The sequence below is a fragment of the Aphelocoma coerulescens genome, assembly GCF_041296385.1.
Source record: "Aphelocoma coerulescens isolate FSJ_1873_10779 chromosome Z unlocalized genomic scaffold, UR_Acoe_1.0 ChrZ, whole genome shotgun sequence".
NCBI classification, from domain to species: Eukaryota; Metazoa; Chordata; class Aves; order Passeriformes; family Corvidae; genus Aphelocoma; species Aphelocoma coerulescens.
Genome location: NW_027184085.1, coordinates 26135333 through 26162356, shown reverse-complemented (window position 1 = coordinate 26162356; position 27024 = coordinate 26135333). Strand labels below are relative to the sequence as shown.

The following is a 27024-nucleotide window of genomic DNA, read 5'->3' as shown; positions in this document are numbered from 1 at the left end:
CTGAACGGAGAAATTCAGAGAATTTCAGCTGTATGTCTAGCACATGTAAATATACATCTTCTGATGGGATATTGTCAAGGCTAAAATTTCCCGGTCAAAGCACTGCCAAAGGCACTCCATGGGGATGTGGTGCAGTTTATACCCTCCGGACAAGTTTCCTACATGCCATGCTTACTGAGAGGGCCCAGTTTTCTACTCCAGTAATACCACCTGATTCCATTTCTAGTCCCCCTCCCACAAAGCCCCAGAAAAAAAGAACAAATTATCCTGTGGAAGAAATAGAATTATTGACTTGACACTCTCTAAACAAATGTATCCCTGCTTAGACAATTTACAAGAATTTGCTTGCACAACTAATTTAAAAAAAAACCAGTATAATGATATAAAATAATAACACCAGTGACAACAACAACATTTTTCTCCAGACCTTTCTCCTTTTAAAGAACTACCTTTAAAAAAGGCTACCAGCAGACAGCAATGTTAGTTTGTAAAACACTTATGCTGTTCTCCTACATTAGAAAAATACTATCTTTTAATAATTTTGTTTGTTACCTCAGGAGAGTGAATTGAATAGTGTAAAGGCAGCTTATCCAATGCAACAGGAAGACTATAGTGTCCAGTTTGAAGACGATCATTTAATAGAATTGGCAGCCACTGAAACAAACAAAGAGAAAACACAGCAATATTCATGATGATATATGATTAGACCTATTTATTTAATTTGTTAGATACAGTCAACAAAACAACAAATGAGATATTGACCCAAGCTTCTCTGCTCTAACCCATTCAACAGTAATTTCTTTGTATTTTAAATTCAAAGATAGCTGATAGCTACTGTAGAAAAATGTACAAGACTGCTTTACAAACCATTTCTTTTGAAGAAAACAAACACAGAGCTTCTTATGTGTGACATATATTTTTCTAATAAATCCTGTCAGAAGGATTTAGTGGAGTCCATGTTTTTATTTAAAAATTCATGTATCCTGAATACACTGCTTCTTGATATTGAAGCAAATCAACAGCTAAAGTTTTGCTGGAGATAAATTGAACATCTTCCTTGTGGTCACCATGCCAGACTGACTTTTCACATCCCTGCATTGATACTCGGACACATTTAATTTTTTATTCAAGTCTGAAAGAGGCTATGCAATTGAATATCACACGGCAGAAACATTTTGTATTTAGGTGAACAGAAACTTGAAAATTAAGTCCTCACCTATGTCAAATCTTGATCCTGAACTAATTTATTTCTTAACAATCCCACTGACATTGGTAGGACTATAACTGTCCATAAAATAAAGTCCATTTGAAAGGATTCTCAGTACTGTGATTAAAAAACCCCAGAAGCCAACAAAGAAACAAACAAGCAAACAAACAAAAATACACAAACACAAAACTGCCCCAAACTTCATAGCAAGAACACATGGAAAGCATTTTCCTGGCTCCACAGCTCAATTGCTAACCACAGCTTTAGGACATTTTCAAATCTGAAGCATTACCATCTTCAATGCTTTCCTTTTATATTAAAATCTCTCCAGTTAAAAATACTGTTTGATAAAGAAGAAGGTCAGAGAGACTATGCTACAACATGCACTTCTTAACCTAAGACATGCTAGTCTCAACATGAAAATAAAGAAGGCAAGAGAATGACATTTTAGCTTATAGTTCTTCCTGGTTTTTTAGTTTTTAGTGGATAAAAGACAATTTAGAACAGAGATGATGTGCCATGTAAAACCTAACTGAAAATATTACATTAGCTCTTACCCCACGTATGAACATGATAACAGTAATAATTGTAATTACATACATTTTAGGGGTTTTTTTGCAATAAATAGAATCTAACAGAATGGGATTATGTGCTATAAAGCATTGCTGTTGCAAACATTTAGGTGCATATTTCAGTTAATCGGGTGAATTCATTAAGTTCAAAGACAGTTAACACGGTAAAATTATAGGATGAGGATGTAACATACCTCAGACTACATCTAGCTTCTATGAATTCACACTAAGACTTTCCACTGGTTTTGATGTACTGCCATAACCAGAAAGGGAACAAATGACAAAATTCTTGGCAAGCAAAGAGTCTGTTTGCAAGGGATACACATAGACACACACACCCCCACACCCCCCCCCCCAGCCACTCTTATGTATCACATGGAACTTACTGAATACCCTAGGAGGGTTTCAACAGATGCTCCTTGCTTTGGTTGGCAGCTGATGTGATAGAATGTGAATAATAGATGGTGTTTCTCTGTTAGTTTTGCTGGCAGCTTAATCTTCACTTCTTCATAGAAGTCAGGGGATCTGTTTAAAAAGAATGCCAAGCACATTCCCAAAGTTAGTATGAGACTGAGCAAGAGGCAAATTTGCCAGCAGGTTTTTAGATGCTATGGTTATAAAACCAGATAAATCTTGAAAACAGAGCTGAGTTAAACAAAGTATACACACATATATTTATGAATTTAAAATCAATTATGAATGTGAAAGTTATACTTATGAACAATCTACAGCTTTGAATCAGAAGAAAACAGACAGTATCAGCTGGACAGTTTCAGCTTCCACTTATCTCTATACTTCAGAAAACATTCAATCTCAGTTTTGGATTCCAGCATAAGTATTCTGCAAATCCTAAATCCCAAGCTCTCATTCACGAGAATGAGAATGTCCCTTCAGCTCTTTTGGATCTATGAATTCACTGAAGTGAATGATCTTAAAGTTCTTTAAGAAGTTGTGCTGCTTCCTGCTCCTTAACCTTCATAGTGGGAATATTCTCAATGACTAAAAAGCTTCAAACAAGAAAAGCAATGGTCGCTTATGCAACGGCCACTTATGCAAATGCACGTAGCAATCCAAACTATGATAAACTGCATAAAATAGAAATGTTTAAAATGGTGAACTTGATGAACTATGATGAGTAACAATTGCATAAAGAGATCATGATTAATACTTCTCAAGTCATATTAACAACACTTACTTATTATGATATGTGATAGCTGTGTATATTTCTTGGACAAATTCTGGACCTGAAGATTTCCCAAAAATTACCTACATTAAGAAGAAAAGTAACAGTAATCAGGACTACAGCATTTATTTGTCGTCATCTTGTATAAATTTTAAGACAGTATTTGAAGACTTAAAATGACTCCTCAATTTTATCTTAGCTCATTGGCATAAATATCTTATTACCAAGTACCTTCCCCACAGTCCATTCAGGGTAAAACATCAGGAAAATGGAGCAGAGTTCTTTCTAGAGTCACTGACTACCTCACGTCACATTCTTTAGTCATGAACTAAAAACTCTGGAATCATAGGGAAAAAGTTATGGTAACCCACTTAAATATTGTCACATTATCTTTATCTAAGTGCTAAAAAGTGAAATTAAAAGTATTTTTAGAAGTTTTGTTTTTCAGTTGTAGCCTGTTCATTCAGAGTGAGATTCATCTCACCTTACCTTAGAGGTCCCAAGTCCCTTCAAACTCAATGAAGAGAAATAGGCATTTCTGGTGCTAGATTTGCTTCCCTAAGACATGCGCCCATGGTAAGGTCTTGAAATCCAGTGATTTAAAGGGAGCCCTGGGAGATGAGCTTACACAAGAATCCCTGCACAGTGCAAGTCTACGTATGTACTGAGAGGAAGGTCACTTAGAGTGGAGAGGGAAGTCAGTTGAACTGTGTCTGTTCTAAGCATTTGTCAAAACCTAATCGTAACACAGGCAGAGTTTAAGGAAATCAACAATGCAGCATTGTGCAAAAGAAGGTGTTACATTCACATGGCACAGCTCCAGCTCTGGAAGAAATGTGGCTTGGAAAACACTGTGCTGATGCTCTGATTTCAGGTCCACAGGTTACGTGGAGCAAGTCTGTCAAGTACGTACCAAACAATGTCAGCACACTGAAAAAGGCTGGTTGGGTGATAGTCCTTGGTCCAACATACTGTTGGACTAAAGTTTCCTCACAGTAATTTTTCCATTCATTTTTTCTTTCCCTAACACATAAAATCCCAGAAAATTTTTGTCTCCATGTCATTTTCAAATAGCCAACAACACTGTCTGAAAATATAAAAATGAGACTGAAGCAAACATCTGGGTAGAACACTTCAAACTGAACATCTGAAGCTTGGTAAAGCTGAATAGAGGTTCTTACAGTGAGAGATGTTGAATAACCTGAACAGACAGGACTGCCTGCTCTGCTAGTAGTGTACACGTATACCCTAAGACACAGTGTGTTTCAGACATGGAAAGCTCTACCTACACTGCATGACTGTGCATCCATTTGTGCTCAGGCAACGAAGATCCCAACTTTTATCTTCCAGCATAATACCTGAGCATTTGTGTAAACACAGTGCACGCAGAGGAGCTACCCTGGAAAACAGACTACATCATTCTTAAATCTTAAAAGGTCTCTGAAGCTCTGTGAATTTTACCCTTAGAAATTCCAACATGATACTAATGTAATATTATGTCATTCTTCTGAAAACAGGGTAGGAAGATTTAGATAAGAGAGAGCAATATGCGTCTGGCTCCACTAGAATGACAAGTCTTTCTTGCTGTGGGTAAGGAACATGGCCCTGTTTTAGGATGAGAATGAAAGCTTCACAAGCTCTCTGATGTTAGGCTTCTTAAGGCCCCACTAGGAACTGGGTGATGGGAAGTAAATCATGACTTATCTCTTCAGAGGTTTCTCAGCAATGCATGTAAACAAAAGCCTGCTAAGAAATCTCAGCATTTATTACCGGCATTGCACAGGATGGGTCTTCACCACACATAAATTGGATCTTGATGGTAATGTTTCTTGCAGAAGCCAGTCGGTTAGCAAAATTCAGCCTCTGAGGGTAAACATAGAGGAGATTTCTGGAAGAAAGATAAGGAAGAATAAAATGGGTAAATGGCATTTCCTGTTTGAAAATTAAGTGCACAAATTAGCATCTTCCTGATTCCTCTTCCTGTCCTTCAATTCCACCTTCATAGTGAAAGATTTGTCAGAACTCAGTTTCAAAAGTTCACAAAGAAGGGTAATTTCTTGGTGTGACACATAGGTGGTCCTATGTTTAAGGTTACACCTACACTAAGCTACGTTCTGTTGCAAACAAACTATTATCTTTGCTTGATGTACTGAAAAGCAGGAATGTCTCGAGAAAACAGCTCTTTTCTCAGGTGTGAACAATCTGATTTTGGAAGCGGGAAAGAATCACTCAGAGGTGATAAAAGCAAGGAAATCAACAACTGAAGTTTATCAATTCGTAGCTTATAGCAAAAAATGGCATCTATTTCTAGGTTATACAAATCAAAAAGCAGTATCAGTGAACCTGAGTAAATACAAATAAGAAAATTTGAAACTGTAATTCTGTAAGCTACCTCTTATTAGTAATGAATATGAATAATGCTTTGAAATACAGCATACTTTGCTGTTTACTAGGTTCTGTATATGAACATATCACTAAACAGAAAAAGCAGCTTTAATTTCTTTGGGGAATTTTGCAGCATAGATGGTCTTCTGATGTATAATTCTAATAGAAGAGTAAAAATATTAATAGAAAGATTTTTCTCTGATTAAGTTTATGGCAAATCTGAGATTTCAGCTAGACCTAGATTATATGCAGATTCTGGAATAGTGATGATGTCTCTTTACTGTCTTGTTTTCCCAGTCTGGCATGGGATTCTCACTGTTTGTCCTCTGAGTGTAAGGAATAAGAGTAGTGTTGGAGGAAACATGCCAGCGTTCAGTGAGAAACAATGAGGACTACTCATGGACTTTCACGCTTTCTTTTTGCGTGTGCCAGTCAGAAGCTGCATAGAATTGCACTGTCCTTATCACAGGTATCTCCTCAGTACCTCTGTCAGCTGAAAAAGTCACACAGTCTTGGAAAATACTGTCATTAAGTCAGTCCATCTTCCATTTATTGTATCCCAAGACCTGGAAAACTGTGGTTTATTCTCCTGATTGCCACGTGTCACAACATGACAGTATTCTTCAACTACACAGTCCAAGCTACTTTTTTTAACCAACATGTGTAACATGGGACGTGGCATGCCTTAGTAAAAAAACTAGCAAGTAACCCGCCTTTCCCTTCATTCAGAATGGTACTTCTGCCTGTCACACTACTGCACTCACTTACTACCTTATGTGCAATTTCTGCTTTGCCAAATTCTCTGCCAGATGATGTTAAGGAAAGCTAAGTGAAAGAGAGAAATATATTGGTAACCTCTACTGAATTATACTTGGGGGACTGACATATCAAATGAAGAATATTGTCAATACTACATCTGCCAGAAGTGAAGAAATACATGTAGGGAAGGCTGAATAATACCATCACTGCTTCATTAATCTGCAGCCTAGGACAAGATGTCACAAATCTATATAATGTACCTGAGCACTGGATTTTACTTTTAGACGTGACTTGAGATGAAAGATATGTAAAAACACAGAAAGCTCTCTGCTGACTACACAACCAAGGAAGCATTATTCCAGCAAGTACTGGACTGAAAAGCTAAAGCTTGTGCCATTTATGCTCAAGCAGTTTTAGGGATCTTGCTTACATGTGTATTAAACCCATCAGCACTGAGGAAGAACAGAGGCAAATACTGACTCTGGATATCCTGCAGAGACGAAAGTGATGGCTGACATCTAAAGCAGGAAGGAGAGAAGATGACCAAAAGATGTTCCCTCACACAGCCATGAATTGTAGACCCATTGCTGACCACTGCCTAAGTGCTACTGCCTGCACTCCATCCATATACTCCAAAAGACTGAGGGGAATCAAAGACAAGGAGCATTTTCACAGGGCAGTTAGCAGGGCCATTGGGGCAGCAAATACTGCTGTCTTTTAAATAACAGGACAGCTAGGATGCCCATAAGGATGTGGTAGGCTCCAGGAGGCATTGGACCCCAAGGTTCTGCACTGAGCAGAAATAGAGCAACATGTCACAGCAAATACTTTTGGTCAGTGTGATTAAATTTCTCCCTTTACTCTCCCTGCAGAAAGTGCAGGGCTCTAACTCCAGATGGCTCTAACCGTCAGATGTGCTTAAAAAACCACAAGAGCCATTCAAGGGACAGCATGAGTCTACAAAAGCCATGGCAGAACACCCAACGTCACTGAGAATACAGTCCCAAAGACCAGCAGTGTCCTGGGTGAGGCACAGATCCAGACAGCTCCTGTGGGTCAGAGACTGACCCAGAAGAGTGATAAGAGACTATTTCAGAATCAGTTACCTCCTGGGAAAGATTAAGGTCCCCCTAGCCTGGCACACGACACCACACGGCAATTCTCAGGCAAATTTGTGGACCTTCCTACACTTTCATAGTGCTTAGCAGTGATTTAATCATTTCCCATGGGAAAACAACACAGACCTACCCTCTGCCAAAAAAAAATCTAGGCAGAGTTTCAACTCTGTGGCCATTCTTATTGAATATTCCTGTTTGTAAATATTGCTTGTGCACAGATGCACATAAAAGAATCCTCCTCCTTGCTAGATTACACCTCATGTGAGGTGTCAACAAGTGCTTCTTATGAATATTAGGCATCTTCATTGGTGACTGTGATGAGAATTCCATACACAGCAAAACTCAACATATGTGCAATTAGTCCCTACTGATACAAAGTAGAAATGTTCTGTAGGTGAGGAGTTACAGATGAGTTAACGTTGATATTTAAAACTTATGGTACTAGACACAAAAACTGATGCACCCATTAGTTACAATTTTCAATATTTGTTGATTCTTCCACAATTTTGGTGGAGAGCCTTCAGGAACAAAGAGATTAAAAATTAAAAAGTACATCACAGATGTTTAACCAAACATGGAAACTGTTCTAGTCAGCCATTGACTAGGAAAATAGCACAGTGACAGAACTTCAAAATGTCACATTCAAGAGGATGTGTATGAGTTATATATTCTGTATTTTAGGATGGATAATTTAGAGAATAGTTTGAATGATTTTTTCTCATGTTGGTAAAATTTTGACTCATCTGAAGAGTTGGTGGACAGATCTAAAACTAGACCAAAGGCCCGTAGAAGAGTCACATGTAGTAGATATGCTCTCTCTGGATTCCATGGGCAGAGAGGCAGAGAGGAGCAGATAATGCTGTGAGAGGAAGAACAGGAGTAAGACACCATTATTCATCAACAGTCTTTCCTCACCCGAAACAAGTCAAGGATGGGGTAGAATGATTCCACCAAAGCGGAAGGCCTCCAGCTCACACTGCAGACTACAGCAAGTCTGAGAACATTGCTAAGTGGTTTGCAGTTAAATGAAACGAAACCACAAAGAAGAGGGCTTTTTTTTCCCTTCCTCCAAAAATCCCCCAAGCCTTAGGTACTACCCCTATCACAGACAGGACTTCCTGTGCCTGGTTAAGCTGAGTTACTGCTGTAGTGATATGACAAATTCCTCTTCCTCAGCACCAACATTTCATAGTGGCAGTAAACAGCATCATTTTCATTTATATTTAATGAGAAAATAAAATGACAAACAAACTTTAAATTATATGATTTTTCCTATTAAAAATAGAGGGGTATGAAAGAAATAAATCTTGGAATGTTTTGACATTTTCAGGGAAATATTTTTATTAAAGAAATGTAAGTACACAACAAAAAGAAGTGCTCAATTTCACAGTGCACAAAGAAAGTGGGCTGGCTGATCTCTCTGGCATAAATCAGAAATAGCATCATTTAATATAATGGCATTACACCAGTAAAAAAAAAAGCTTGCAAGACCTGAGTTCAAAGACTATAACAGAAAGCTCCACTTTTCCTATTACAAAGCAAAAAGCTATTATAAAAAAAAAAAACCAAAAAAAACAACTTCATCCCTCTGAAATACCTTTGACAACCTCCCCCCCCCAATGTCTACATGTGTAGCAGTGGTGAAAGAAAAATGGTTTGCAGACTTATAATCAAAAATTAGAAAACATTAAACTACATGTAGCACCACGACACACATCTATGACTAAATGTTATCAAACTGCTTAAGTAAGACAGGATGATTCTACTTTTCAGATAAGAGGAAAGGAAATAAAATAACATTAAACACTTCATATTTGGCTCTACTCAAATTCAGAGCTACTTCTCATGGGTTAGTTTCATCTCAGACTCAAAATGGTATTCACCATGTGGGGAACTAAAAGCAACAAGAACTGCATGACAGTTAAATTAAGCAAAGGGCCATAGGGTTCCACAGTAGGCTCTGGACAGGCTGGATCAATGGTCCAAGGCCAGTGGTGTGAGGTTCAACAAGGCCCAGTGCCGGGTCCTGCCCTTGGGTCACAACAACCCCAGGCAGCGCCACAGGCTGGGGCAGAGTGGCTGCAAAGCTGCCCACAGGAAAAGGACCTGGGGGTGCTGGTGACAGCAGCTGAACATGAGCCAGGGTGTGCCCAGGTGGCCAAGAAGGCCAATGGCATCCTGGCCTGTAGCAGCAACAGTGTGGCCAGCAGGACCAGGGCAGGGATTGTCCCCCTCTACTCAGCACTGGTGAGGGCAAACCTCAAATTCCATGTTCAGTTCTGGGCCCCTCAGTACAAGAATGACACGGAGGTGCTGAACTGTGTCCAGAGAAGGGCAACAGAGCTGGTGATGGCTCTGGAGCACAAGCCCTCTAAAGACCACCTGATGGAGCTGGAGTTGTTTAGCCTGCAGAGAAGGCGGCTCAGGGGGGACCTTGTCACTCTTTACAGCTGCCTGAAAGGAGGTTGTAGCCAGATGAGGGTTGGCCTCTTCTCCCAAGTAGCAAGCAACAGGACAAGAAGAAATAGCCTCAAGTTGCCCCAGGAGAGGTTTAAATTGAGTATCAGGAAATATTTCTTCACCTAAAGATGTGTCAAGCATTGGCAGGCTATCCAGGGAAGTTGTGAAGTGACATGTAGATGTGCTGCTTAAGGGACATGGTTTAGGGGTGAACTCGGCAGTGCCAGGTTTCCAGCTGGACTTGATGTTCATCAGCCTACATCACCTAACTACGCTTTTGCACACCAGAGCACTGGCATGATTGTGAGGCAAAACCAACTCAGATGTGGTGTGATTAGGTGATTCTGGTTTGCAGGGAAAGAGGTGCCTCCAGTGGCACTGCACAAACACTAGTGTTATTTCCTGGCCCCACCAAGTTCCAGACTCTGCTCTTTCAGAATGTTTACAAAACTTCCTCATCTGACTTACCAGGGAATTATTGCTGGAGTTCATTAACACTTTCAGTTGGCAACTTTACTTTCTCAGTCCAAATATGCTTTACTGTCACAAGGTAGTCAAAGTGTAATCTAGCATTTCTGCATTGTTTAAAATTTCTAACTAATTGTCTTTAGATCTTGTTTGGATATTATCTGATTGATTACAGCATAACACTACTTATGGCATGTCAGCAGTGTCTACCATTGATTGACTAACTAAGGTAAAGATTAATGAAAGCAACTATTCTTCATAGATGTTGTCTTCACTATTACAAGTTACGCTGAACAAATCCTGCTTTCTTTTGTTGCCATGACTTTTAATTAGGGTGAAAATCAAAATAGAGACTTAAAAGAAAAAGTTAAGCATGCTGGGTGTGAAGTCTTGCTGAAAGAGTGTGACTGTTGAGCGATAGCAAGCATTTCCTCTAATGTGGATGTACGTATTCAATACAGACACCCTGGCAACTGAAAGATAGTGTGGAGACACCCAAACTTGTTTTAGGAGAAGCACAAATTAATTTTTGGCATGGTGGCTTTGATATTCATTATGTCTGGCTGCAGAAGTGAGAACTTGGTGAGAACTAAAGCGAGAATATTCTGTGCAGACTCAACTGTTGTTCCAGCTCAGAAACACAGTGGTTGCTAATGGTTTTTTGTCAAAAGTAGATCTTTAGATGCTATGAGGCTGCACACTGGAATTGACATTTGCTAAGGCCAGACAACGAGTAGGAAGGTTAAAGTTCTGTCTTATATTTTAATTAAACTAAAAAAAGGCATATTTGCTCATGTTCATTTACATTTCCACTTTCAATTCTATAAAAACTACTTTCCCTATAGAAATGTCTGCATCAAAGTTCTACCACCATCCAATTCTATCTTTGATACACAGAGAAGACAGAAGCACCATAACTCTCTGCATTTTAGTTTACTGGTGCTGTGAGCTGACCTCAGGAGTTTGAATTGTGGCAGAGCCCAGGAATAACTCCTTCAAAACTTCTCAGGAGGCTATAGCCAAACTGGCTTACTTATGTTCCTGCCAATACCACACTGCAAGTCGTTATTGTAAGATAAGATTTGCCACTTCCTCTCTTTGCTTTCCTTTAAAGTTGAGACCCAAACCCAGGTGTCACCAACAGCCAAACGGATCTCTAGTTTTCTGTGAAGGTGTGGAGCATCTCCCTGGCATATATTAGTTTGCCACAGTGCAGTTCTGAGTTGAACAGAACCACAAGTCTTGCCCTTCCCTGCTCCCCTCCTGGGCTGGGTCAGGTGAGCAGGTGGGAGAGCTGGCTCTTTGCTAATCTCCTCTGCAAGAAATTAATAAGCATTACATCACTTTATTCAGTGCCTTTATTCTGTGATTCCTTATTGATAGTCACATTTTTGCCACTAATACAGTATCTAGCTACTGTTTTAGGGATCAGAAACACCCCTTAGAATAGTGTCACCTACAATTACTGTTAGAAGCATTATGCTTTGCTCCCATGTCTTGACTAACACAATGGTCAGATGAAAGCCATTATTTCAAGTTATTTCTGGATCTATAATACTGCGATACACACCATCAGAATTACTGTCAGCTATTACTACAACACTGCTCACTAGCAATGAAATACTGCACAAACATCTTGAAACACATTCTTCTGATGCTAATTTCTTATACGACACTAACATGTTCCACTCTACTAAGAAACAAATGATGGGAATTGCTCAGTTGCATGCTACTGAACACTGTGATCACCTTGAAACAACCAGAACAGAACAGATTTAAAGAAATTAAATTACACAGCCTAGAGTGCTCATTCATAGTTGAAAAGTTCACAGAGCAACACATTATTTCCTCAGATACTCAGCTGACTCAAATTAACAATAGAAACCACTGAGCATAAACATTTACCAGAAGTGTTAAAAATTATAATAAAACGTACTGGAAAAAAACCCAAACAAACAAACACAGAGGAGGAAAGCTAGCTTGCTAGCTAGCTAGATAGATGCCAAGTCAATGACAGTTGTTAAACGGGTTTTTTTTATCTTACAGAAAATTTTTCAAAAGACAACACAATTAGATTAGTAAACCCATTATGGAATATGGGTATTTTTTCTTGTAGGCTAGGAAGACTAAATCATCAGCCCAAAACATAGCCTTTAGCCTTTTTTTTTAGTATTTTAGGTTTCTATTTCTGAAAAAAAATCTGAATCACGTTTTTAAAGAAATATTAAAAATATATGTTATTTCTTACCTATAAATGGTGTGGGGAACATAAACTTCTCTAACTGGGAATTCCAAAATCTCTTTGTGAGGACGATTACGGTTTTCTGAAAACGGCTTCAGTGGGAGTAGTTCTGGTGTCAGACAATAACCAACGTTTTCTGGAGCTGGGGAAATCTCCACTTTAAGTGTTCCTTTAAATTAAATCACAAAATCTTAGCAAAAACAATAAAAAAAAATCAGTGTATAATAAAAGAAAAATTAAAACAATATGTAAGGTTACACAGCAACCGTGCAGAAATAAGAACTGGTTCTTGGGCTGCATGAGAAGGAAAGCATATGTGCAGAAAGATACAGAGGACGTAGCCTACACACATCCCTTCACATCAGGGCAACACACAGCTCTTTATGTCTACCCTGCAGTATTCCAAAGAAAATACAAAGAAAGAAGGAATATTATATGTTGGCTGATGTTCTAGTGTCTTTCACACACAAGTGATATAACATTTGTCTGGGAGACAAACAAAAGGGGTGCTGTCTAATACAGCTCTCTCTTACTCCCCCTCCCCCTCAGATTCTGCTCTGATTAATCTCTGCCAAAGTAGGCACCACCCACCAGGAAAACTAGGCTTTCTGTGGTGAGCAGTTACACAGTTAATACTGATAACATTTACCCCGGTATAAACAGACTGTCAATTTAAATTCTCTGCTGTGATGAGTGAAAGCTCAGACTTGTCATTCTGGCCATCAGCTGGAAAGGAAAACCAGCTTTGCTGTCAGTTCACATTTTTAAGGTTCCTCCACACTGCAGAAGAGGTTGAACTGTCATTTACTTAAAAAGAAAAATTAAGCTGGCTGGTGTTTGACAGTAGCTAAACACTGCCTGTATTTCTCTATTATGTTAACCAATGCTGACCCAAACACCAAGCTAAGGTGACATGTGTATACATTTTCATCTCTCTCTATGTAATAGGAACCATTTCAAAGTATTGCAGGGAAGTAGCAAGGATCCTAGAAACTTGCTTTAAAGCACTGTCTTCAAACAGTTTGAATAATAACAAAAGATACCCAGTACATACACTATAAACTAGGGAGAAAAGCGAATAATTAAAAAATATCAAGCTGAATTTAAATCTCCATACTCATTCATGCAGAAAAAAAAATCTAAAGCAACTGTGTTTAGGCAGACACCAGGAAACCAAGAAGTTACACAATGGCACATACTATAGGCTTTAAACCCAAGCCAAATGTATTCTGGGGCTGGAATTTACAGAAACGTTTAGGGGAGAAATATACATACACCACCTTCCATCCAAAATTAATTATGTACCTGGCAAAGTCTTAATTCTTCTTTGCAAGGAAGATGATCTTTTGAAGTCAGCTAAAAATTTAAACAGATCTTCATCACTGAGCCTGTCTCCTTCCTATCAAGAGAAAGACAAATATCGGTACCTTTGTAACAATACTCCATAACATGGAGAAAAGGTTTGGGAGTCAACCATGCCCTTGAGGCATCCAAAGCAAGCGGGTTACGATTCACTTGACTGCAGTTATCCTCTGTTCCCATACATATATCACGGGTAGCTTTTCCCAACATAATCCATATTACATAGATGAAAAATGTCTTATGAAATCAGAACTAAAGAGAATCCCACACCTGTTTGAAGAAGCTGCCAAGGGTCAGAGAGATTGTTTTGAAGTTTGATGCTGGATAGCTGTCCTCTGAGTTGAAACTTCTCTCAGAAAGTCTTCTCGCCTGTAGCAGTGTTGCCTTTTTGTCACTACTGGATCCTTTCCCTTCAAAGGGAAATTAAATAAATCATCATCTTGTTTTTTCCTTTTTGTTGCAGTACAAAGATTCTCGGAATACACTAGAAAACCACAGGAACATTTCACCAAATCAGAGGGGAGCACCTAAAACATTCTGCTTCTTTTATTTCAGACTATGTGAAATAGTGGAATACTAGGACACACCTATTGAATTGACATTATTTCTGCTGCAGAGAGAAAGTTTATTTAAATTTTTAGTTCATGGGTTATAAAGCACATTGGTCAATTGAACAATGGTCCTGCCTACCAAACTGAGATGTTTGCTCAGTATTGATAGCTAACTCCATGGGGCAAAGGGAATTTTACTTCTACAAAGCCAGTGTTCAATGAAAACTGGGCCTAAACCATGAAAGAATATTTAGCAGACATAAAAATAAATATGTTGAGATGACATGGTGAGCACAATTAATCTGTAAGTGTTCGCAGGACTGAAAAGGAAAGCTGACAAGACATGACTTTGAATCTGTGATTCACTTTTGATGCCAAAGTGAATAACATTGTTTCCAATACCCAGTCCTACTGAAGAGTCATTTTGCCTTACTTAGAGAAGTTAGACAAATACCGTTTAAACCTTCGCCTTCTTGTACTTCTCGTTCAAGTGTTGAAAGGTTGAAGAAATTACTTAGGCTTATGGGAATCCAGGCAAATGGCATTCTGTATTTCCCCAACCTCTGACAAAACGACTCAGCTTGTGCTTTCAGTTTTTCAATCTTCTCTTTTGTCTGAGACAAAGAAAACAATGACTGTTTAAAAAGCAATTAGTTATTGTAATGCTGCCATAGATAAAATTGTAAGTTATATATTTACAGTTCACTAAATAATGTGCATTGGTATCTCTCATATTTTCCTGCTATATCACTGACAGAACTGTAGCTGTTTTGATTTCTTTTCAATGAGTTCATCGGTATTATAGAAATGGAGAAGGCCAATCTTTTTGTAGTAATCTTCAAATCCAGAATGAACAATCACCATGAAATTTTAGCAGGTTCTACTTCTTTCATCAGATACAGAAAAAATATTCTATTGAAAGCAATATGCTAAAGATGAGACATGTGGAAGCCCAGCAAACATTGTCAGTCTGTTCCAGGGAGGCAAATGACCATGAATTCCTTGAACAGAACTCATTATCTCTGGACAACAGTACTGAACTGGACAGCTGCACACTACAACAGGCCGTCTGCCCATCCAAAACAATAGCACGTCTCTGAGGCATAAATATTTCTGCTAATTCTACATTTCAGTCATCTCCTTTGCTCACCCCTATCAGCTTCATGACTCAAGACTCTATCAGTATTGATTTCCAAAGGAGCCAGTAGCAATAATGCACCTTGCCTTCTCCTGATTTCTTTCTGTTGGTCACAGACATCAAACTGCTTGCACCATGGATGCACCATGCATGGCTTTTCCTGCAGTGTTTTTGGTATTCCATCCTATTTCAAAGAGTCTGCTCTTTCTCTGTTTTTTGGTTTGTTTTTTGGGGTTTTTTTTTGATCTAAACAGTTATTTACTTACCTTGCCAGCCTCGCTTTCTTTAAGAACCATGTAGGGTTCTGCACAGTCTCCGATTTCTCCCTGCTGAAGCACTTTTTCTATCTACAAAAAGCAGTAAAATAAGACACTCACAAGGAAAAAATGTCATCCAAATAGCAACATGTTGTTTCTCTAGCAATTTGAAAGAGCCTGCCTGGATATATAGCAGTGTATAATGTCTTAAAACTGCCTTTATGGAGTAACTGATACTAAGTTTCCTAGTTTTCCATCTGTTAGAAAGCAGAAAACATATGTATGTATGTGACAACACCGCCAATCACTTACTACTGCATTTTCACTGAAATCAGGATAATTAACATATTCCAAATGAAGTGTTTCAGACTAACTCAGTTTCAGAATTAAGCAAACAAAAGGATGCAAAGTGCACTAAACCAATGACAAAAAACCTCCACAAAACATAAATAAAATTTTTGAAAGTGCCTTATTTCACTATACTCTTAATTTCCCTTAGGCAGAGATAGGAAATTCTATATACTTGGTAGAACTGGTACATGGGATATTAATATAACTTTTTAGCTTGAGAACGAGATATACCACTGGACTCATACTACTATTAAAAACTATCAGAATTCATCTCATCTAGACAAAAGCCATGTTTGTCAGTTCCATGAACTCAGACAACAGGGACAAGCTGAGAACAGGCAGAATGGTGTCAAAGTAGCACTGCAACATACCTTTATTACCAGATATATATCTGATGAGGGATAAGTGACAGAAAATACTGCTGATCTTGCCTGAGTAGACAAGTCAATGGAGGGTGTATGAGAACGCAAGAATCCTCTTAATGAATCAGGATTGAGGTCACAATGAAAATTTTCTGAGATCTTGAAAAGAAAACAAGGATTAAAATATATTTTAAAGCAAAAATGCTTCAAATTTTATTTTAAAACAAGTCAAAAGTTGTAACTACAACTACAAAATAAACAATTGCAAGCATGTGACTTTGACTGAATAAAAAGAATCCTGGATAAGACTGCCTGTGTAAAAAAGTTGCAAGTTTTTTGTAAGTTTTCCTAAATTATTACTCCAGAGATAAACACCCAGGCCAACTGGACAAAAATATTGTATATACACTTACCTTTCTTCTTTCCTTTATGTCATAGAGAGCTATGCATGCAAACAAAGGTTCTATCTCTATATCAAACCTGTTAGGGAAAAACACATAAAACACTGACTGATACTCCACTCATATGGCTATGTATAATAAAAAAAAAAATGGAAGGGTTATATTTTGACTGGCACTTTCATTAAAAAATACAGAGAAACACTTAGTTCCAGACCTCAGCTCTCTCAAAGTCTCGAAGATTTTTTTTACTAGTGCATTAGATCAGATAATTTCAACAGGGAGAGAAGGGTAGTAAACTGCGTGCAATGTATTTTCTAAATTTGACAGGAAGGTGGTCTCAGAGATCCATCAAGAATTATCGTATTTTGATTTTTTTTTTTCTGTTTATGAAGTTGTGCTGGTTTTGGCTGGGGCAGAATTAATTTTCTTCAGAGTGGGGCTAGAGTTTTGGATTTGTGCTGAACACAGGCTTGATAATATAAAGATGTTTTTGCTGCTGCTCAGCAGGACTTGCCCAAAACTAAGGCCTTTCTGCTTTTGGTACTGCCACACTAGTGAGGAGACTGGGGGTGCTTAGGAGATTGGGAGGAGACACAGGACAGACGACCCAAACTAACCAAAGGGATAATCCAGACCACATGGCAACGTGCACAGAATACAAGTGGGGGGTAAAAGGAGCAAAAGGGGGAAATCTGGAGCGAGATGGTGTTTGTCTTCCCAAGTCACCCTTTTCCTCTCCTGGAAATGGATGAACATCTGCCTGCCCTTGGGAAGCTGTGAGTTAACTCCTTGTTTTCCTTTGCTTGTCTTTCCACTATTACACTTTCCACCACTTGCTTTTCCTATTAAACTGTCTATATCTCAGCTCATGAGTTCTCCAGATTTACTCTTCAGATTCTCTCCCTGATCCTGTTGGGTGGAGGAGTGAGCGAATGGCTGTGTGGGGCTTGGCTGCTGGCTGGGGTTACACCACAACAAAAGTCCAGTAGCGTATAGGACACCAATCGCCTTTTTTTTTTTTTTTTTTTTTTTTTTTTAAATATATCATGTGGGCTCACTCCCAACTCCTTTTCACCCTGGCAAGTTAAAGACTTCTGTAAAGATGGATAGAAATAATCCTCTGCTACATTAAGAAAGAGCACTTGAGCAGTAAATGCTGCTGTACAGGACACCTGCAGTGTTGTAACAGGGTGTGCAGCTGTACGCTGTTGTGAACACAGAAATGGCAATCAAGGCCTGTAAAGGATTACTTACTTCAGAGTCTGCAGCTTCACCAAAATCCTGTTGCCCAGATGTTCCTTTGGGCAATCTGGCACTGGCCGTATCTCCACTGCATCCTCCTATCATTAAACAGTCATATTCAAATAAAACAACTGTAAATTTACACACTTGCATAAAACATTTATGTGACAGCAGCTGAGCCACTGCTACAGACTAGCATTTTCCTCCACTCAGTGGACATTTAATCTCTCCAGAGATGAAAGAAAATAGATTTATTATTTCTGAATATTAACATTCCTGACCCCCCATCTAGCATTTACACCAAATATTTACAGACCCCAAGTAGATGCTACTATGAAAGGTGACACCCTGACACAGCCATATCACCAGCACGTGGCTTGGCCCACACCGAGAGCAGTATAAGGTCTTTCTGCTGAGGTGCAGCTTTAACCTTGGACGTGCTGGGACAGCCACCTGGGGAAGACTAGCGGGACAGGCGGCCTCCCACTCACCTCATCCACGGCGGGGTAGAGGGCGAGGAGCTCGGGGTGCCTGTTGGTGCGGCGCGCCTCCTCGTTCAGCCTCTCGAACTCCTCGGCGCTGAGGTGCCGCAGCAGCTGCTCCAGCCGCGGGTCCGGCTGCAGGCTGCGCAGCTCCAGGTCCGAGCAGGCCAGCGTCGCCCTCGAGGCTTCCTCCGGGACAGCGTGAGCGTGCTGGGGCACCTGCTGGAAAACAAGAAAATGGCACGCTGTGGCTTGGGCACCAGGCTGTCATGGAATATGGCTCTTGGCGGTCTGGCAGAGGGGATCTTAATGCCTCCTCTGCCATGACGCTTAATGGTAAGCATGGTGCTCTGTTTGATGCCACCACAGATCACAGAATCACAGAATATGCTGAGCTGGAAGGAACCTACTAGGATCACAGAGCCCAGCTCCTGGCTCTGCATAGGACCATCCCCAAAAATTGCACCATGTGCCTGAGAGCATTGTCCAAAGGTTTCTCAAACTCAGGCTGGTGCAGTAACCACTGCCCTGGAGAGCCTGTTCCCAGTGCCCAGCCACCCTCTAGGTTCTGAAGAACCTTTTTCTAATACCCAACCTAAACCTCCCCTGACACAGCTTTACTCCATTCCTGTTGGTCCTGTCACTGGTCGCCAGAAAGATCAGTGCCTGGCCCTGCTCTTCCCCTCACAAGGAAGTTGTAACTGAGTGAGGTCTGTCCTCAGTCTTCTCCAGGCTGAACAGACCAAGTGCCCTCAGCCACTCCTCATATGGCGTCACCACAAGACTCATCACCATCTTTGTGTCCCTCCTTTGTGTCCCTCCGTTGTCCCTCCAATAGCTTTATACCTCTCTTATATTGTGGTGACCAGAACTGCACATTCAAGGGGAGGTCACACCAGATGCTTCTTTTGAGGGAACTCGCTGTATTTGATCAGTTTTCCCAAAGTGAAGAAAATGTACCTGAAAAGTTGCATCACCAGAATCCAATGTTTCCGATTCAAATGTTTGTTTTTGAAGTGTTTTGTGAAAATCTTTTCGGGATCCCTTGTTTTTCAGGCTACAAGTATCTGAATTCCCTTGGTTTCTTTCATGGAGAAGCCCGAGAAAGTCAGGATAACATGAGGAGGCATCAAGGAAAAATAAAACAGAAAAGACAAATTCAAAATTACTTAAAAACTGAAAAGACTGTTCTGCAAAAAAGCAGCATAGCACAGCTTTTATGCAAAAATGTGACATTTCACAACTTTAACTTGTTTTAACACACCATTGCAACTCTATCATGTATATTAAGAACAGTTTTAAAAGGAAAAAAATTCAGATTACTTTTGTATAAAGTATAAGCTTGAGACAGCAGGAAAACCTGACCTAGGGACAAATTCTGCTCTGATCTCCTCATCAGACACAGTGATTATTTCAGTGACAGAACATGGATCAGGATCACTTATCTCTTGGCTGGCTTCTTCAATTATATACCAATTATATATCAAAGCTCTTACTGCTCTTATCCAGGACCTAGCTAGTACCCCAAGTTAATCACATGCAACAATCTACACCTTCCAAAAAAATGCCTAGATAGAAGAGGGCTATGTCTATGCAGCAATGTAACACTCCAGGCTGGCAACTCTGAAAAATTCTCCTGAAATTTCAAGTTACATTTTTGAGGCAGATGGAAAAAAACAGCAGGTACCCTGAAAAAAAGGTGAGAGCTCTCTTTCTTTCACTTTAGCATGCAATTCGTTAAATCCTGTGATAGCCTTTTTGCAATCAGCCTCCTTATTTGCAACATCCTGCTGCATTCATTTTCCTTTCCATAACACTCCCAAAGAAATGACTGAACATCTGAGTTCTTTCATAAAGAAGACACAATAAGCAATTATTGATCAGAGAGACACCTTTTTATTACATTTTGGGAGTAACTGAATTATATGCTCTGATGTGTTTTAATTGTTTGCATTTTAATCGTTTGCCAGTTCACTGCAATGAAAACTGGTCATAAAAAGACAATCCCAGCTCTCCTTGGATGTGACCTTGTTTTGGAACCACTGTAATCATCCAGAATAGAATACAGGAATTCTGCATGACTTTACGACATTTAAGAGTCCAAAAGAGGTTGTATAGATTATTTTTTTCACTACCTCTGGTGGCAAACAAATGATTAATGGAGAAATTTATGTACCTGAGTTCACACTTTCCCTGTAGTGTAAAAGCTACACTAGAGATGCCTTTCCCCTAAAGTACTCCTGGGAAGTTTATTTATATTGTTTATTTATTTTGAAAAGCATGATAGTAATTAAAACTCACCAAGTGGCAAACCATGGTTTTAGCACACATGTCAATTTAATGGGCACACACTAAATAAAGAAAATGAGATGAGCAAAAAGAGCAAAGGACAATTGAAAGGAGAAACAGGCACAGGAACAAGCTTCCTATTCAGCCTCCTGCAAGACCATATGGACTCCAGATGTGCCCAGCTTTTCTGCCTCATACCTCTCTACCCTGGGGCCTGAGGATGACCTCTGCTCATGCCACCCACTGAAGTCTCCTGTTCTGAACCTTCATATTCTTGAATGGATCAAAGTCACTCACACACTTTTCTCACCCATAGATCACCAGACAATATATTCAGAGACCTGTCCTGTAACATCTGTCAAGTAGGCAACTACAGTTTTTCCAGCCTTCCTCAAAACAATGGAAAGCCGCCTACAATTACTCTTTTCTCACTTCTCTCTTGATATCTTTTCTTTCTCTCATGCCTGTTTCGGAAAAATACTGTCCAAGCATAACATGAGATTCCCAATAACAATGTATCACTGGTTTATGTGACACTGAAGCATATTTCGTAGTGTTTTGTTTGCAATTTTTAATAACTTGTTTGCATTGCTATCCACAGCTGCCAAAGCTCAGCTCTCTGGCAGGGTCCATCATCATGTTTACCACAGAGTCAACTGCTCAATAAAGATTTTGAATGCAAATTCACCTCACCCAAATTAATGAAATAGTAAAACACTCAGAAAACCTTTCCGCGTATGTGTATTTCTATGGCTCCATTCACATTTCTACCAGTACACCTAAATGCAAAAATATCTATGTTCTATTTTTCACCTCAGCTACTTTACTGCTCACTCCCTTCTCCTGTGCCCAAACAGAGGTACACACTGGCTTTTTACAGCATGCTCAGAACAGCACTCTGTGAAAGAGTTAGTGCCTCTGTTCTGACTGGTGTGGGAGGAGAGCCCACAAAACCCACTAGCCTACTTCTAGTGACTCACTGTGGAACATTTCTGAGAATTCAATCAATTTCATCAGCACCCTTGGAGGAAGTCTCTTAATAACCCCCAGCACCTGCTCCGCTGAGGAGCACAAGCTGCACAAGTAATGCAAATTCCTTTACAATCACCACTGTAAACCCGTAAGGCACTGACTGCTGATGTACATCATGTCAGAAAAATACAGAGTAACAAGGGTGAGTGAAGGGGCACAACGAAATGGCAGCAAATGTGTCAGCACTCAACCAGCTGTTTCTTCTGCTTCTCAAGAACTGGGCATAAGTGCAGGACTGGATAAAGAGGAAGTGCTACAGAAAAAACAGAGCTCCAAAAACCTCTTTCTGAGGAACAGGATGAGGTGATGGGGAAGGAGGCAAGACATCCCACAGACTCCCCTAAGAGTCTAGGGACAGACACGCCTGCAACAGAGAGCCCTTACTGAGAGTTCCCTTCACATTTTACATATGAAATGGAACACAACAGAATAAAATAAAATTAAATTAAAATATAATGAACTAAACTAAAAGAAATTAAGTCCCTTATAATGACTACAGGCCCAACTCGGTGTGTTGAATTACACTGACCTCAAGTGCAGAAATCATTTACTGATGTAAAACAGTAAATTTGGGTATAACTTATAATCCCATGAATGCACTCAAGTCACTGGTGGGAAAACCCATAATCCTTGAGTTTTCAGACATATTTAAAAATCAAATCATGTTGAATTTTCAGGGCATGAATAGGAGAAAAGCATGCAAATGTACTCTTTATCCCTGTTATCTTTCCTTTTAGTGGGATCAAATAGTACTAGTTTTCCTGATTAAGATAATTCATCATTACAGAGGGTTGATGTGAATTTCTTCCCATCAACTTCCCATCCATTCCCAGAGTGCCTGATAATTAAGAAACACATGCAACCGTATTTAGCAATGCTCACTATCTCAAACAAAACAATATAGTTATTTATACTACTGAAAAGTCAGTTCTTATCTTCAATCGCTGATTAAAATCATTGTAATTCAGGATTACTTATAACAGCAAACATCTCCTCTCTGATAAGTAAGATGCAATGTATTTTTGATTTTATTTAGTTTTATGTAGCTTACTTTCGATTCACAATCAGCCATTCACGGATATAAGTCTGAACACAGTCTTTGACATGTGAGTCCAGTTCAACCCTGTGGAAAAAGCAACATATTTTAGCATCTAAGTCATACTTTCAGGACAAACAAATTTATCTAAACATGCTAGTCAGATAAAGACCTCTCTATTAGTCCTCTCCTGTGTATTTATTTTACTGCTAAACTATTGTTTGAGGTTTAAAAATATCTTGTGTATTGCGTGAATTCCCTGATGCAGGTTTTTGGTACTGTGATGATTAATTTACAAACATACATTTAACAGAGGTAAGCACTTGCCACAGTATCTATTCGTAAATATAAGAGTGCTGTTGCCATAAAATGTAGTAAAATTAAATAAATTATACAACATAACCAACTTTGTGCTTTTCAAAACTTGATAATGAATCTCAAAATATAGAGACATTTTTTTAGCCTCAGTTCCTGGACTCTTGCAAATACATAGTTTTTATGTATGTGCAATTTTCTCTTTCTGACAGAAACCAAGAAAAATCTAAAAAGGGACTGTAAGCTTTTAATCAGATAGTATAACAAGACTTTAAGTTCTAAGAATACATTATAATTGAATTTTCTGTTTTTCAAATTTCATCTTTAATGTAGGGTATTGTCAGTGCTGCCTGACAGATTGGATACTATTTGGAACTGCAATTCTATCAGCCAGAGACAATGTCCATGAACTTCATGTCATGATGCTGTAGCACAATTCCCCTACCTCTATTCTTAAAATTCTTTATGACCTGTTCCAAAATACTTTGTAGCATTCTCCAGTCCAAGTGAGTAAAATACACATTCAATACAGGAACAGGTGAAAGGTATGATAATTTTTAGCACTTTCCACATGGAACTCTTAAGAGATTTGCAGCTGGCTACTGAGGCCGGGTAACAGCTGACCACGTTTGTGTGTGCACAGTGGGATGGAGCCTTGGCTGATGCCAGGCTGCCGAGTGCCCCTGCCTCTGGTGGTTCCTGCCTCTGGTTCAGGTGGGAGGTGTATTTGCTGGCAGGCAGCACATTAACCCAGTTTGGTTGGTGGTACCTGTTTCCTGCTCTCGGTGCACACAGACATCAAAGACTGCATTGCCTGCAGGCCAATCCTTGGTGCACGCCCCTCCTGTGTTCTCATCTTCCCTAACACATTCTGGCACACTTGAGCAATATTTTCCATGAAAACACTAATATCAATGATAGCAGTGTGAATAGTAAATTGCAAACTGCTGTGTAAAAAAATCTGGTGAAAGCATTTTGTTGGTATTGACTATTTGAGCTTTGCCACAGACTCCTTAAAAACCTCTTCATATCTTAGTGGTGCAAATCAGGCTTAAAACTCGTTGTACAGCATGAGCCTATATGGTCTCCTACTGGAAAAACAAATAGATAACTGCTGTTTTAAACATCAGGCATGGTGGGAAGTAACCTTGGAAATAGGGAAGAAATGGTTGTATTTTAGAGGTAGTATCAAAAGTTGAATAATTATTTCAGTATTTTTGTCCATGATTTAAATAAATGGGAACGTCAAACAAAAAACCCCATTCATTGTCTCCCACATCCATTCTCTCTCTCAAATCCACAGGAAACCAAGAATTCATTGTAAAGATTAGAACTTTTTCTATGAGTTTTCTAGGAGTAACTTCAAGTGAAAATCACCTTTTGTGCAAATATTAGAAAATCCCTTAGAAGCTGTGTGATTCAAAGAGTTCTCAGGTGACACAGCATGTCACCTCATCTCTACTGCCGCTGTTCTGAACTTCTTGAAAGAAGCACTGGGCCAAGAAGAAACTTGCAGACTGAAACCTTGCTTAGAGAGGGGTTCTCAGCTAATCTACAGTGGGCAAAAATCACACAAACAGTGTTTCCCACTTAGCCTCATTGCATTTGGTATGTTGGGCAGAAAATACTGGGCAAATATTGCTGTTATATAGGCTCTAGTTTGAACAACTGGCTGGTAAAAACTAGAGCAGCCTGTAGCAACTTCTGCAGGAACAGAGGAGGATACCCTGTGAGCCAGGACATCATAAACAAAGCCTATTTGTCTCTCCAGCACTGAGGTTCAGCACAGCACAGAACATAGCAGCCTGTGCTGTTCATTTCCTGGATACACTGGAAGGAGCCAGCCCCCCATCCCAAACACAGTGCATAGTTGGCCATCTCTGCACATGGAGCACTTTGGGGCTAACTGGTGCTGACTTCATGTTTATCTCACTGTTATCTGCTTGCAAAACTCAACAGGCCTTTGGACTTCTACTTAAAGGTACCATTTACAGTGAAACAGTCTTTGAAGAGTATTTTGTATACAATGCATAGCCTTTCTAATACCACATTGGACATCTATCTCCAAGGGATTTTCTCATTCTGAAAAATTATTTTGCTCATAGCATGCCTGTTTTTCAAACCAGCTTAAATATTTGCAGGACCATTGAGCACCAGTGTCAACACATGCTACCTGTTTAATTTAAGCTGTTGAAAAAAGTTTAATTATTTCATCAACGTCAGCCTAAAACCACAAGTGACTTCTACACTAGAAATTAACACTCACACCCTCCCAAAACCTTGTGAACTATGAACTGTTTCCTCCCATTTAAGCAAGACAGGTACTGAGAAAGAGATTCTTAGTGATCTGATCAATGCCATGTAACACACAGCTGGCAAAAAAACAAACAAAAAAACCCCCAAACCTCAATACTGTGCTTGTTACATGATCAGAATCAATTTTCATCTCGGGCACCACAGCTGCAAGAATTATTTTTCATACCATCCTCCTGCCCTTCTTTACTCTTCTTCCTGGTCTATGCCTACCTCACTTCTGGCCTACCAACAAGCTTAGGAAGTTGTGTAAATACTTGCTTAATTTTAAGTGTGCAAACAAGCCTAACAGAGTCAGTGGCAAAGTTCAAACATTTGAAGTTCAGGAACTGTGTAATGGATGGGTGGCAGAGTAAGGTATCTGGATCAACGTCTTCAAAACTATTTTTAAACCTGCAGCATTTCAGAGGCACAGAAACTCTCCTTACCCATCCTCTGGGACAGAGGGTTGCAAAGTCCTGCACTCTTTGGGTGTAAAGACAACATCCAGATCATCTTCAGGAAAGTCTCCAAGTTCTTGTGCTAGATCTAAGTCCAAGTTGTTCAGCTGCGTCATCAGGAAGCCTTCAAAATCTACTGGGTCTACTGCATCATAGAAGGAAGGCTAATGAGAAACAAAGAGGCATTTATTTTAGCAACAGAAGGTTCTTCTTGGTAGTGTAATTTAGACTTACTTAATTTAACAATTGTAATTGGTTTTTTATTACACAACAGAATTTATTATACAACACAAACAAATTTCTAAACTTCTAACCTAGAAGCAAGAAAGGATATAGGGAGGTGACCAAAATGGCAGCGATAGGAAGTGCCGATGGACAGGAGACAGCAGACAAAACACACTAGGAAGAACAAGGCCAAGTCTTGGAAGTTACTCCAAGTGATGGAGCTAAGGACCAACTATAAGCACTGTGGCTGCTGCCATCATGAAGATGCACTCATTTGAGGTGCTGTGCCTGAAAGACACTATTAGAAATGCTCTGTGCTTTTGACTGCAAACAAAGCTGAGGCCAATATATACTCAAAATCAGAAAAAGTTAAAATTTTTCATCTCTGAATGTTACTGGTTTGTCTGTTATTGGGGCTCTTAATTTATCGGATTTGTCAAGGGTTTGTGCAGTGCTTTTGCAAACGATTACATGAACTACTAAAGCTAGTACTTAGGTATTCCCCATTTCTACAGCACATGGCATTGCACCTTGATAGACAGCTGTTGTATCTCGTTACATTTAATTAGCCATTCTTAAACAGAAGGTCCAATCAGAACAAAGTTAAACAAGTACAAGCTCTATAGCTCATGCATGCTGTTAAACTGTCTGCTTTTTATCTGTTTAGTGTCAAAAACAGAGGCAGAAACTCTAGTTTGATTTGGTACCCAGAGATGTTCTACATACAAATAAATGTGACTTCATGTATTAGAAGTGTATGTTATTCTATGTATAAATAAAACTGAAAATTATTTTACCTGCTATGCAGCAAAAAAACCCCCCAAAAAACAACCA

General features: G+C 39.4%; 1 protein-coding gene across 4 annotated transcripts in view; it reads right to left on the bottom strand.

Moving 5' to 3' along the window:
- The window catches only part of DOCK8 (dedicator of cytokinesis 8), a 90066-nt gene that overhangs the window by 41514 nt on the left and 21528 nt on the right, over window positions 1-27024 (bottom strand). For 3 of the 4 annotated variants that reach the window (XM_069001483.1, XM_069001485.1, XM_069001486.1), the window contains 16 exons: window positions 25954-26129; window positions 22913-22984; window positions 19501-19624; window positions 18550-18762; window positions 18071-18156; window positions 16829-16895; window positions 16425-16574; window positions 15712-15792; window positions 14762-14921; window positions 14027-14166; window positions 13700-13793; window positions 12401-12563; window positions 4733-4850; window positions 2975-3045; window positions 2166-2304; window positions 553-654 (listed from right to left, as the gene is read on the bottom strand). In XM_069001483.1, the coding sequence (XP_068857584.1) occupies window positions 553-654; window positions 2166-2304; window positions 2975-3045; window positions 4733-4850; window positions 12401-12563; window positions 13700-13793; window positions 14027-14166; window positions 14762-14921; window positions 15712-15792; window positions 16425-16574; window positions 16829-16895; window positions 18071-18156; window positions 18550-18762; window positions 19501-19624; window positions 22913-22984; window positions 25954-26129 (1956 nt within the window). The remainder of the gene's footprint in view (window positions 1-552; window positions 655-2165; window positions 2305-2974; window positions 3046-4732; window positions 4851-12400; window positions 12564-13699; window positions 13794-14026; window positions 14167-14761; window positions 14922-15711; window positions 15793-16424; window positions 16575-16828; window positions 16896-18070; window positions 18157-18549; window positions 18763-19500; window positions 19625-22912; window positions 22985-25953; window positions 26130-27024) is intronic. The other variant, XM_069001484.1, reaches the window with a different exon arrangement.